We start from the raw sequence: 14,134 nt of genomic DNA on the forward strand, positions 1-14,134 counted from the left end.
CTCAGACGGACGGACAGTCCGAGCGGACCATTTAGATTTTGCAGAGTATGTTGAGAGCATGTGTCATAGATTTTGGAGGCTAGTGGGATCCGTTTCTTCCATTAGCGGAGTTTGATACAACAACAACTATCAGTCATGCATCCATATGGCTCCGTAAGAGGCATTATATGGGAGGCAATGTCGTTCTCTAGTTGGTTGGTTTGATCTGGGTGAGGCTAGCCTATTGGGCACATATATGGTTCGTGATGCTTTGGAGAAGGTAAAGTTGATTCAGGAGCAGCGTTGTATAGCATAGTCCAGACAGAAGAGCTATGCTGATAGGAAGGTTCAGGATGTAGCTTTTATGGAGGGTAAAAAGGTTCTTCTTCGAGTTTCACCCATAAAGGGTGTGATGAGGTTTGGGAAGAAGGGAAAGTTGAGCCCTCAGTATATTGTTCCATTCGAGGTGTTAGAGAGGGTTGGTGAGGTGGCCTACAAACTTTCATTGCCACCCACCTTATCAGGAGTTCATTTGGTGTTTCATGTTTTCATGCTTCAGAAGTGCTACGAGGACCCGTCACATGTGTTGGATTTCAGATCGACGCATTTGGACAAGGATTTGACGTATGATGATGAGCCGGTGGCCATTTTGGATAGGCAAGTTAGAAAGCTGAGGTCAAAGAATATTGCATTTGTGAAGGTTCAATGGAGAGGTTCCGGTCAAGAAGGAAACTTGGGAGGCCGAGCATGATATGCAAAGTAGATGTCCTCACCTTTTTGATATCCCAGGTATGATTCTAAACTCGTTTGAGGACAAATGTTGGTTTAAGATAGGGAGAATATAACGACCCAGACGGTCATTTTATGTATTTGAGCCCCATTCCCCTATTTGATGCTTCATATGTGTTCCTTTTTTGTTTTGTGACTTCGGGGGATGGTTGGTTTGGTTTCGGGAAGCTTTTGGTGTGAATTGGGATACTTAGCTCCAAGGTTAGGAGCTTAAGTTATAAGAGTTAACTGAGGTTTGACTTTTATGTAAACGACCTCAGAATAGTGCTTTGATGGTTCCAATAGGTTCGTATGTTGATTTTGGACTTAGACGTATGTCCGGATTTGGATTTGGAGGTTCTTAGATTAATTTTGCTATATTTGGCAAAAATTAGATAATTGAAGGTTTGAAAAGTTTATAGGTTTGACCAGAAGTTGACTTTGAGGCTATCGGGTTCGAATTGTCGTTCTGGGAGTTAGAATAGTTTCATTATATCATTTGGGACTTGCGTGAAAAATTTGGGGTTATTCCAGGTTAGCTTGATGTGGTTAGGCATGAATTTTGAAAGTTGGAAGTTTATTAGTTCATTAAGCTTGCATTGAGGTGTGATTTATAGTTTTTATGTTATTTTGTGGGATTTGAGACCTCGAATAGGTCCGTATTTATTTTTTAGGACTAGTTGGTATGTTTTGACGGGGTCCGGAGGAGCTAGGAAGTATTTCAGATGGATTTCGGATCATATGAGCTTGGTTGGACTGCTGAAGTTTTGCTGGTGTCTGGTGTGCTTTGTGATCACGGAACAGGTCTCACAACCACGAAGGCTTATTTTGGAGCAAGCAGTTTTAGGCGCCTTGATGGCTTTTGTGGGATTTGGGATCTTGATACTTAACCTAGGATTTGACTTGTTTTGTCATAGCAATTCTGTCAAGTTGACTTTTGGTTCAACTTTATTTAGTTTTTATCGTGAGACCTGAGGTTTAATTATTACGGATTTGGATTATAATTCATTTAATAAAAATGCTAGTTTTTCTATGTTTGTTCTTCACACAAATATGATAGTGATGATAAACATATAGCATACTATACTTGGTCATATACGCCAACAAAGAATATAAAGGCTAGCAAAACAAGGTTTGCTTTCCAGTATTGAACATGTGGAATTTTCCACTTGTGAAGGTTGTCTAGGAGGAAAATCTACAAGAAAACCTTTTGGTAAGGCAACTAGAGCTAAATATCTTTTGCAATTAGTCCATTCCGACAACTGAATACCCTTTGCAATTAGTCCATTCTGACATCTTTGGGCCTACGAATGTTAGGGCTAGGCATGGAGCAAGTTATTTCATCGCATTTATTGATGACTTTACTAGTTTCAGTTATGTCTATTTAATTTCCCACAAATCAGAAGTAATAAGTTGCTTCAAACACTATATGAGCTTAATGGAAAATCAATTAGACGATAAGATAAAAGCTCTTCAAACTGACCGTGGTCCCAAATACTCCTAAACAACATGGTGTTGCAGAGAGAAAAAACAAAACGCTCCTAGAAATGGTTAGGTCAATGATGGCACAAGCTACTCCCAATTAGTTATTGGGGTGATGCATTGCTTAATGCCACCTATATACTTATCCGAGTGCCTACAGAGTCAGTTACTACCACTCCATATGAGTTATGGACTGGAAGAGAACCTGACCTAAGTGTATTAAGATAATGGGATTATGTTGCATATACACATGATTCCTCTAAAAAATATGGCAAATTGGGCACGAGAGGGATGAAAAGTATCTTATAAGATACTCTGAAACCTCAAAGGATATGTGTTTATAGGTCAACAAGACACTGGTAGTGTAACTGAGTTTGAATCACAACATGTCACATTCTTAGAGGATGAGTTTCCTAAGAAGGGAGAGGTAGTTCAATACCTAACCTTATTTGAGATAATAGATCTTGACATACAAGGATCACTTCATTCGAGTGGGAGAATTTAAGCAGATTATGAATTAGTTTCTCATCAACGACCTCCTTAATCATCAGATGTGAATGAAAGTAATCCTTATACCTTTAGTGGAAGTGACTATACGGATCTTGTTCCAAGCAGGACGAGATGATCATGGATATCGTTCCAAATGGGAGCAGGATGAATGTTCTTGATCCAAGTATGAGCAACATTGATCCAAATGGGAACAATGATGAATAACAATCAAGACGTGGTCCTTGTAAAAAGACTCCTCGTTGACGATTTGACATTGAAAGCAGTAAACTATTTATGATGCTCCTACAAGAATAAAGCGAACCTAAAAATCTAAAAGAGGCTTACTCATTCCCTTCTAAGGATCAATGGACACAAGCAATTGGAATATGAATTGGAGTCTATGAGAGTCAACAAAGTTTGGGAACTAGTTGACCTCCCTGAAGGACGCAAAGCAATTGGGAGCAAAGGGGTTCTCAAAATTAAGCTCAAGGTTAATGGAACGGTTGAGAGATATAAGGCTCAACTGGTGGAGAAAGTGTATTCACACCAGAAAGAAATAGACTCGTGGAGAAAGGGTATACACACTAGAAAGGAATAGACTACGAAGAGACGTTTTCGCCTGTTTTACGATTTATCTCTGTTCGGTTGGTTCTAGCCATTATTGCAAGCTTGGATCTTGAATTACATAATATGGATGTAAATACTCCCTTTCTCAATGGATAATTGGATGAAGAAACTTGTACGGAACAACCTGAGTATTTCATTGAAAAGGGTCACAAATAAAAGGTTTGTAGAATTTTAAGTCGTTTTATGGCCTCAAACAATCTTCAAGACAGTGGTATATACACTTTCAGAATGTTGTCGTATCCTATGGTTTTGCCGTGATGGATAAAAACCATTGCATTTATACCAAAATATCAAGGAACAAGGTTGTGATTTTAACACTGTATGTAGATGACATACTTAAGCTAGAAATGATAAGGAGTTTAAAATTGAAATAAAGCCATGCTTGCCATCTCAATTTGAGATGAAAGATATGGGTGAAGCTGCATATATTCTTAGAGTTAAGATTTCAAGCGATTGTCCAAAGAAACTATTGTATCTCTCACAAGAGAATTACATTAGAAAAGTTCTTGAACAATTCAATATATAAAATTGTAGCCTAGTTGACACTCCTATCAGTAAAGGCCATGTGTTTGGTGGTAAAGAAGATGTTCTTGTTCTTCTATTTCCCAAACCCACTTCAGCTTTCAAGATTAGGTTGGAAGTCATATGTGTCCTAAAACTCCCGATGAGACAAAAAGAATAAGTCGAGTTCCTTATAAGAGCGCTATCAAAAGTCTAATGTGAGTTATGGTATGTACTAGACCTGATATATGTCAAGCAATTGGCATGGTAATTAGATATCAAACGTACCCAGGTTTAGCACATTGAAAAGCATTAAAAAGGATCACTTTATCTTAAGGAAACTTCTGATTATTCTCTATGTTACCAAGGCAGCAATGATATGCGATTAGTTGGATATAGTGATGCTGATCATGGAGGAGATCTAGACGAGAGGAAGTCTACATCAGGATATATTTTCTTACTTAGTGATGGTTCCATATGATGGAGTAAAAGAAAAAATCATGTCTATCACTATCTACGATGGAAGACGAATATGTGGCTCTTGTATCAGCAACACAAGAAGTTATAGTTCTTGGAAAACGTGTTGGATATCGCAAAAAATATTGAACCATGTTAGTCTACTATGATAATGAGGTTGAAATATCCTCTACCAAGGACCCTAAGTTTCTTTGTATAACCAAGCACATATATATCAAGTATAACTATGCAAGAGACATTGTTAGACGCAAGGTAGTGAACATGAAGTATCTGCCCACAAAAGATATACTAGTAGATCAATTGACAAAGCCCTTATCTAGAGGAGCATTTATGAGACACACTAGGTCTCAAGGCTTGCGTAGATTTTGAGCTACTTAATTTCAAACATTTTTTTCCATGTTCACAAGACTAATATTCTTTGATTATCAATAAATTTGATTTGCATAGATGAATATTTTTATTGTTGAATGTTATGTGCATTCTTTATTCATTAATTTTTAATAATCGAGTAGCCAAGAGGTTGGCCTTCTCACATAGGCAACTGCCTCCTTATCTTAGTGATGTGAGGAGATGAGACGTGATTTTAAGCAAAACTATCATAAGAATAATTTGAGAACTATTCTCTTAAAATCAGAATGTCGCTTAAACAATGACATAAGGTCATTAGGGTGAAAAACATTCACCTAGTATACTTTGTGAGCCAGATGTGAGTCGAATATGATATTGTAGATCAATGAATTCAAATTTAGATACTTATAGTGTATAAATATAATTTGTACAACATTCTTTATGAGATAAAGGAATACGCTCCCTGGAAAAAAGGAAAAACATATTGTAGCACGTGTTTCATACCGTGTGTGCTAATGTCAACCAATTGGATGAAATTAAGTCCATTCTAAACTTATTGTTGTGTGAGACATAGAGCCTTAATGGTGGCTTAAGACTTTTTACCTTCAGAGACTACGATCAGATATTTGAGACTTAGTGTGATCTTAGCTATCTTAGTGTGTTTCCAAAGAACCATGTACATAGATTCGGTCTAGCGGAGCATATCTGGAAAGCATTCAAACTAATGTTAAGGGGTTCGTGAGAAAAGGAAGATCATTGATTGAATCTCATTTATTTGTGTTTACTGGTGCACTAGTTATAACTTAGTTATAATTGCGAATGCAAGATATATTGTTATATGAGATTTTGAGATTATATCAAAATGTGATTCAGATGATCTAGGGTACTTCATACTATATGATCTACTTGTAGGTTTGCACTTGACGAGAGGCTATATACACCTAACAAATGTATAGCACTTTGCTCTCACGGTATGCTGCTCACACAGTCTACTTCCCTGTATGAATGATTGAGGAGATGAAATGAGAATATATTTCTCAGAATAAGATGATCACTCCCATTATGTGAGAGCAGGAGATGTAGGAAAGTTGGGTCCACCCATAAGGGGTTCTTTAAGGCCCATTAGGGTTATTAGTCAACCCTAATATTCCCTATAAAAGTACACTTACGATGTACAATAACAAATACTTTTTGCAGTATTTGTTTACGCTCTTCTCTCTCAATTCCAGTTAGGGTTTAGAATGTGGAATCAGACGGTTGCTCCAACATACTGTGACAGCCACCACTGACTAGTGATTCCAACTGCGGTTCATTTCAAATTTTTGCTTCTGCTTTACGAAGAATAAGTAAGTTCTCGATTTACGAATTACGCGCAATCTAATATGTAGATTACAGTGCTGCTTCAGATCTAATGTACTCCATAAGTGCCGAGCCTAACATCGACGAGGTTGTGACAAGACTAAGAAAAGACACCCACTATACAAACCCGTGCAGTTATATAACAAGGAAAACTAATGAGAGATATAGAAATCAAAATAACGAAGGAAGATCGCAAGTATGTTAGCCAAATAGGTAATAAGAGATATGACAAGTGTAATAGCAATAAGTAATAAGACGAGGAGTAAGGAAAGGAGCAACTAAGGAAGATAATAAATTTCAAAATAACACCGAAGAAACCTCTCACAACAACTCAAGTCCAAGAAATTGGCAAAGCAACCATGAAACAACGTAGCCAAGCTCTCAATCCACATAGTTCATATCAAGGAAATAGAGAAATTAAACAAATAGCACAGAATTACCCTTCGTCCTTTTACTCTCATCCTCACAAGCACGAAAAAACCCTACGTGCATATTCACTCTTCCTCAGAAGCACGAAAACACTCTCTGTGCAATAGTAAATATGAAAAGAAGCACGAAAACACCCTTCGTGCATAATAACTCTTCCTCACACAGATGGAAACACCCTTCATAGAAATTCACCCTTCCTCACCAGGCATAAACATGTAAAGCAGTGCCAACCTAGGTGTGAAGCACAAATAATATCAACAAGAGTGATTAAACATAACTCGCCGTATGAAAAATAGTCATCACTTGCACCGATAAACAAAACAACATTCCAGTAGTCTTACTAATAATTATTACAATAATCTCAACACGACCATTAACATGAATAGGAATAGTCAAAGAGATTCACAATCTGATTAAAGCATAAAAGACATAATACACGAAGCATCAAGATGTAAATAAGATAGTTCTACCCACATGCTTAACCTATAGCAAATACATATATACTCGTCACCTTGCATATATGCCATTTTCGACACATTTAGCACATAGAAATTAAGTAAACTTACATCCTAATTCTCTCAAATCAAGGTTAACCAAGACACATACCTCTTTCTGGCATAAATCAACCGTCCAATACTGCTTTTCCTTTAGCACAAGCCTCCAAACAACTCAAATCTAGCCAATTAATACTCAAATAAAACAAAACAAGATTTAAAACTATCCTAGTATAAAAAGGTTCTATCTTTAACATAATTGGAGAAGTCAATAACAAGTCAACTCGGGCCCACATCCTCGAAATCAAAAATTAAGACGAAATCCCGATTACTCCATTTGTTTCGAAATCTGACCTCAAATCAAGGCTTAAATCACAAAAATAAATAATCTAATATTGAAATCCCATATTTTTACGGCAATTGCAGATGTCGCAATTGCGAACTCTATACAATCAGTCTGAAACCAATCCGAAACTCTCCCGACCTCCTCGGGATTGCATCCAAACATCCACACTAGTCTATAAACATCACATGAACTTGCTCATAAGCTCAAAACATAAAAAAACATCAAGAACAAAAAATCACACATCAAAACTCAAAGATTTCGATGTTGTTAAGTTCAAATTTTCTACTTTTCACAATACGCCGAAATGGCCTCAGGTCACCCGGGTCACCCGGGTCCCCAATCAAACATGCATCAAGTCCAAAATTATTATACGAACCTACCAGAATCACTAAAATACCGATGCAAGGTTGTTTACCAACAATGTTGACCGTGGTCAACTCTAATAACTTTGAAGTTTCAAAATCAAGTTTTCTTTGAAAAATCACACTTAAACATTCCGGATTTCAAAAAGAACAAAGCATGCAAGTCATAAATCATCAAATTAGATTATTCAAAGACTAAAAGCATGAAACAAAAAGCTAGAACTCAAAACAACCAATCAGGTCGTTACATTATCCACCTCTAAAAGACACGTTCATCCTCAAACAGATATAGAAATGTACCTGGACTGGTAAAAAGATGCGGTTATCAACACCTTATATCGGACTCGGACTCCCAAGTAGCCTCCTCAGTCAGCTGACCTTTCCAAAGAACTTTTACCTCCTTAGATCTCAACTTTCGAACCTGCCGATCTACAATAGGTACCACCTCTTCTTCATAAGTCAGATTCTGACCAAGCTGCACTGTGCTGAAGTCCAATACATGTGACTTGTGTTCATGATACTTCTGAAGCATAGAAATAAGAAATATCGGATGTCCCCCTGCTAGGTGGAGGCAATGCATGCCTATAAGTAGTCTCTCCAACTCTCTCTTAGATCTCAAATGGGGAAATTAAACTTGCGCTCAACTTACCTTCAAAAATCTCATCACGCTCTTCATAGGTGAAACTTTCAAAAGTATCTTTTCGCCCTCCATATAAGTCACATCACAGACCTTCCTATTCGCATAACTCTTCTACCTGCTCTGCGCTGTCTGAAGATGATCCTAAATCAACTTCACCTTCTCCAGAGCATCATGAACCAAATCCATACTCAACATTCTAGCCTTACCAGGCTCAAACAAACCAATAGGAGAATGGCACCACCTACCGTATTATGCCTCATACGGCGCCATCTGATAGTTGTTGTTGCACGCAAACTCTGCCAATTGTATAAACTAGTCCCAATGGCCTCCAAACTAAATAACACATGTCCTTAACATATCCTCAAGGATCTAAATAGTGTGCTCGGACTAGCCACCCGTATACCGGTGAAATGAAGTGATGAGCTCCACCTATGTACCCAACTCTCGCTAAACAGCTCTCCGAAAGTGAAAAGTGAACTGAGTGCCCTGATCCGAGATGATAAAAATGGGCACCCTACGCAATTGAGTATTATCTCTGATGTAGATTTGAGCCAACCTCTTTGATGTATAAGAAGTCATCACTTGAATGAAATGCACGGACTTGGTCAACATATCCCCAATGAACCAAACAACATCAAACTTCTTCAAAGTCCGTAGTAATCCCACCACAAAGTCCATACTAATGCACTTCCACTTCCACTTTGGTATCACAAGGCTCTAAGTCAACTCACCTGGTTTCTAATGTTCATACTTGACCTGTTGGCATTTCAAGCACTGTGAAAGATGCCCAGCAATGTCCTTCTTCATATTTTGCCACCAGTAATGTTGCTTCAAGTCAAGATACATCTTTGTGGCACTGGGATGAATAGAATACTCTAAGCTATGAGCCTTCTCAAGAATCAACTCACTCAAACCATCAACATTCAGAAATCAAATCTGACCCGAAATGCATAACACCATCATCTTTAATCACAAACTTCTTAACAATACCCCGTTGCACTGTGCCCTTCAATACCAACAAGTTAGGATTATATAACTGGCGAGCCTTGATGCGCTCCAACAAAGATGAGTGCGCCACTGTCACACCTCTTTTTTTCCGAGGGGATAGGGGGTTTTTCCAATTAATGTGACATTGTTCGAAATGGGATTAGTTACTTAATTAGAGTCACCACTTGTGACATTGTCGGCCTATGTTCAGTGCTTGAGTGATTATTTTGGCCTTATAGGCCCATACGTCATATGTATAAGTCAGTATATCAGGTTGGGTTATTCTATGTCGGGCATTCCCTCATATTTACTCTAGTTATTTCATGACACCCCTTCTGGCCCACTTAACCATGATGATGTAATAAGAAAGATACGTTACGTTGGTACTCGGTTGAGTAAGGTACCGGGTGACCGTCACGGCCCATCGGTTTGGGTCATGACAGAAGTGGTATCAGAGCAGTTCTGTCCTAGGGAGTCTACAAGTCGTGTCTAGTAGAGTCTTGTTTATGGGTGTGTTATGCACCACACTTATAAGAAGGAGACTACAGGGCATTTAGAACTGGCACTCTTGCTTCTTACTCTAGATCGTGTGGTAGAGCTCAGTTGTAAGAACTCAATTTCCTAAACTCTATCTTATTCATAATACGACGATGCCTACGTCCAGAAAGACAGTTGATAAGAGATATAGATGTGGAAGAGTGAGTCAGAGGAACTTGATTTTGCATAATTCTTATGATGAGTAAATGTGAGGTCTTCAGCAAATCATGCGTGCATTAAAATGTGTAAGGTTCTTGATAAGGAGCTTTTAAGGCGAGAATATTTATCCACTCTTACGGTAAAAATGAATAAGAGAATCGGAAGGTAGACATAAGTTTCAGCAAGTAAAAGAAGCAAGGTGAAGAAGGGTACGAGGTACCCAGTTAATGAAGATTAGCAGTATTTACAGTTCAGGTCGAGAAATATAAGCATTCTGAGTTACCTTCAATAGTAACAAATGTATGTACAATCGGTCACACCTATCTCATTTATGCCCTATTGGGGGCTAACAAGTGTAGGTTAAGAAAAGGACAGGGTATCATGATCCGGCTGGGGTTAGAGTAACCCAAAATGGTGAATGGATTGTTGGTGTTAGTTGACATTTCCGAAAGATATTACAAATGTGCTAATAGATCTCCTTGTGAGACACCCAGATGGTGCACTCTAGAATATTACAATTAGATGTGAATACTAGCATTATCAAAAAAACAAAAATTCAGAAGATAGGCACTGAAAGCCTGAAAGGGATAAATATTACTTTAGTGTGGCTCCCGTCCCTAGTAGAGAAAGTATGTTAGGCAATCCGATGGGCCGGTAGATGGAGCAAGGGGAGCTAAAATCAAAAGAATGTCTTCTTCGAGTTTTCAGAATAAAGTGATAGACTTAAATGTTAGCGGGAAATGAGAAGAGAGTTAATGAAACATTATGAGTAAAATGTGATACATGGATGACAGCGTTAGATTAAAAAAATGACAGTATTATAGAGTCTATAGTCAAGTGAAGGAAAAGACGAGAGGTAATATGCCTTGAGGCAACAAAAAAGTACAGGTCATAAAGTCATATCCTCCTTTCGAGAAATAAGTTTGTGAGTCTAAGATGATTACCAGAAGGAAAAGTTAGACCCAGAGTAATAGAAATCAGTATGGATTGATAAACAAGATAAACTAAACATGAATTAGGGACTCAGTGATTTGATAATGGTCGGCATCATGAGAATTTCATATTGCGTTCCAGCGATAATAGAATGGATGATAGAAGAATAGCCTTTAAAGGTCATTCAAGAAGAAGCTTCCCTGAAGCAAGCAAGAATTACCGCAAGGGGGGTAAGGATCATCGATGATGTGGAAAGATGCCAAAGATGAAGAGGTAAAACATCTATATGTAGACCCTCGTGGCTCCAACTCTTTAGTACTCCCCTGAAGGGGGAAATATGGAGTGATGTGGCATTAAGTCAGAATTAAGCGGTTCTCGTAACTATGGAATGGTAAAAGAATGCGATAAAAATGAGAAAAGGGATGAGATTGCACCGATTCAAATCCTACAGATACGCTACGATTCCAGAACATTATACAAACACGATGTCATGGAAAGGAAGTAAGGGTTCCTACCCGAGATGTTATTGATAAATAAGGAGCTCGTGCAAGACGTAAGTTAAGACAAAGGGAATAACCCAAGAGAGATTATGCGGAATACATATATGAAAATGGACCAACGAGCATTTAGTAGTTGATTCAGGAAGAGTCTAGTTATGGATAGATAAGAGGATGCAGATAAATCAATAGATCGTGCAAGATAAACAAGAGTGAACCCCAATATGGGGAATTCAGTCTCGCAGATATGACATCATGAATCCTTGAGAAATATTCAGGTAGGAGTTAGGGTAGTTAAAGGTACCGTATGAGTATTACGGAAATAAAAGAGAATGCCACCGGGAAGACTGTCAAAATATCAAGCAACCCTACAAGCACAAGGGCGTGAAGGTAAGTCACTACGGATAATTATAGGCGAGGAAGGACATCAAAAATTCTATCAGAAATACGATGTAATAAGCTAGCGGCTTTACAAGAGTTAGAAGGTCTTCCCTAAGTAATATAATGAAAGACTAACTGAGAAAATAAGGAAGAAGGCTTCAACCTAAGCACAATGACCTAAAGAGGAAATTGTCATGTAAAAACAGTCTCACTACAACATTGCATGCACTCCATGAGAAAGTGGAACCTACCGTGGCTAAGGAACGGTAAGAAAAATCAAAAGTAATATTCGAGATTATATGAGTTGCAAAAACATTTTGGCATGCGTGGGAACTAAAATAAGCTAAGTATGCATGCAGCAAGTGGAAAAACGACCAGCAAAAGTAATTGCTTACGTCTAAAGAAAGTTTAGATGGAACGAAATGAATTATTCGATCAATGATCCAGAGTTAGTTACATTATGAATGCACTTAAGAGTTTGGAGTATTATCCATGCAATATATATGTTGCCAATCATACAACCATAGAAGATTCAGGTATAAGCTAAAATAAAGAACTGAGTCTAGGTCATAGACAAGGGATTGAATTGCTAAAAGATTGTATCCTGGATATTCCATAACATCCATGAAAGGCTAAAGAAATACCATGAGCCACAGATCGGAAGATAGCTTACGCCTACATAAAGGATGATCAGAATGAAGAGGAAACTAAAAAATTACATCAACAAAGTAATTCAGGAGTCTGATTATTGGACCCAGAAAATTATAGAAATCATGATTGAGGAAAGTGCAGAATCACCCTTAATATCAGAGGTGTAAGAGAGATAGTACAACAATCATATTCCATAACGGCTCTACGAGAAAGCCAGTTAGAAGAGTACCAACCTCATAAGAAGTCAATATGAAGCTCCCACCGGATTGTGTATACGCCAGAGGTACAAGTATTATAATAGAGCTTCAAGTTGTGGATGTGAATCATACCTATATGGAATGGAGGTCATGAAGGAATTAGAAGATGTGATGCGAGATTTTAAGGCACGTAAGGTAAAGGTGAACAACGTACGAGATACGTAGGTGCAGAAGATTGTGAATAATTTATAACTTCAAGATGAAGGTCTAGAAGCGTTGGGATTCAGTATCCAGGAATGATAGCGGCATCGTCAGTGGCATATCTTCCAGCCTATGGTTTCTAGGTAGCGAGAGGACTAGTTAAGAGAGTAAAGAAGAGTTTGAGACGATGTGATGTCACGCTTGATGTTCCAAAATAACACAAGGAAATCTTTGGTGCAAGCAAGTTGAAAGAAGGTTGTGAGTAGTCTAACTATATATATGTAGGTCGCAAGCTAAAGTATGGTAAAGCGACAAGGTTTTAGGAAGACAGGAGTAAGGATAAGAAAGGGCGAGTGAGAAGGTGATGAGAATGGATAAGTCCTTAAGATTAAGCCCATGAAAACAAGAGAGCTCATGGTTTCTCTAAGTTATAGAAAGCTCAGTATAGCCTGAATGAACTCAAAGGAGTCTAAGACTAATATCATTTAAAAGAGATGGAATGCTGCTCTGGTAGTAAAATAAGGGTATACTTGTGATAAATGAAGGATGATGTTTGGGCCTTCGATTGAGTACTGATTACATGAATTGTACAGGATTAAAATACCTACGTAAAGTAAATCACATTGGGATGCTATGAAATACGATTATGGAAGTATAGTATCGTCCCTAGGTGGATCAGTCTAATTACTTCAAATATTCCACGATACAACATGAGCCCTACTGATTACGTAAGAGGTTTCAAGTTATCAGTGGTATATTGTAGATCAATATGGAGGTGAATCAACAACGGATGGACAAAAGTCACAAAGTATGAGATGAGATTAGATCGTTAATCTTAAGATGAACAGTAATGAGGAAGCATTAAAGGACATAGATTTATACATCGAGGATGAGCAACGAAAGTAACCTAGAGTTTTCTAGCGCGCTAAATCGAAGTAAGAATTATGGTATAGTATGACCTACATAGATACATTAAAGTCATATGGATGGATAACCGGGTCTATGAAGTGAGATATAGCAATATTCGTAAGTTCAACAAAGTACCGAGCGAAGAACTTCAGTATACCTATAGATGCCCAGAGGGACATCTTGTCAAGCTCTGTAAATGTTTACAAAGTGAGGCTTAGAGATTGGCTAAAAACTGGAGGAAAAAGGAGAGAAGAATCACATAGGCGCACTCACAAAGTCAGAGTCGTACAGGCTGCATGATAAAACATAGAAACAGTTACAAGATTTGAATGATTCCGACCACGAGTCGTGGTGTGAGAAAGAGGCCTAAAAGGGGGAATG

The 14,134-nt window shown here is 38.1% G+C and overlaps 1 protein-coding gene across 1 annotated transcript; it reads left to right on the plus strand.

Moving 5' to 3' along the window:
- Positions 1–343: 343 nt before the first annotated feature.
- On the plus strand, positions 344–2,943 carry LOC138899968 (uncharacterized). The gene is made up of 3 exons (XM_070186670.1): positions 344–692; positions 2,574–2,656; positions 2,845–2,943. The coding sequence occupies exons 1-3, from the start codon at positions 344–346 to the stop codon at positions 2,941–2,943; spliced, it is 531 nt and encodes a 176-aa protein (XP_070042771.1).
- Positions 2,944–14,134: the final 11,191 nt, after the last annotated feature.

The sequence above is a fragment of the Nicotiana tomentosiformis genome, chromosome 10 (genome assembly GCF_000390325.3).
Source record: "Nicotiana tomentosiformis chromosome 10, ASM39032v3, whole genome shotgun sequence".
In the NCBI taxonomy this organism is placed as follows: Eukaryota; Viridiplantae; Streptophyta; class Magnoliopsida; order Solanales; family Solanaceae; genus Nicotiana; species Nicotiana tomentosiformis.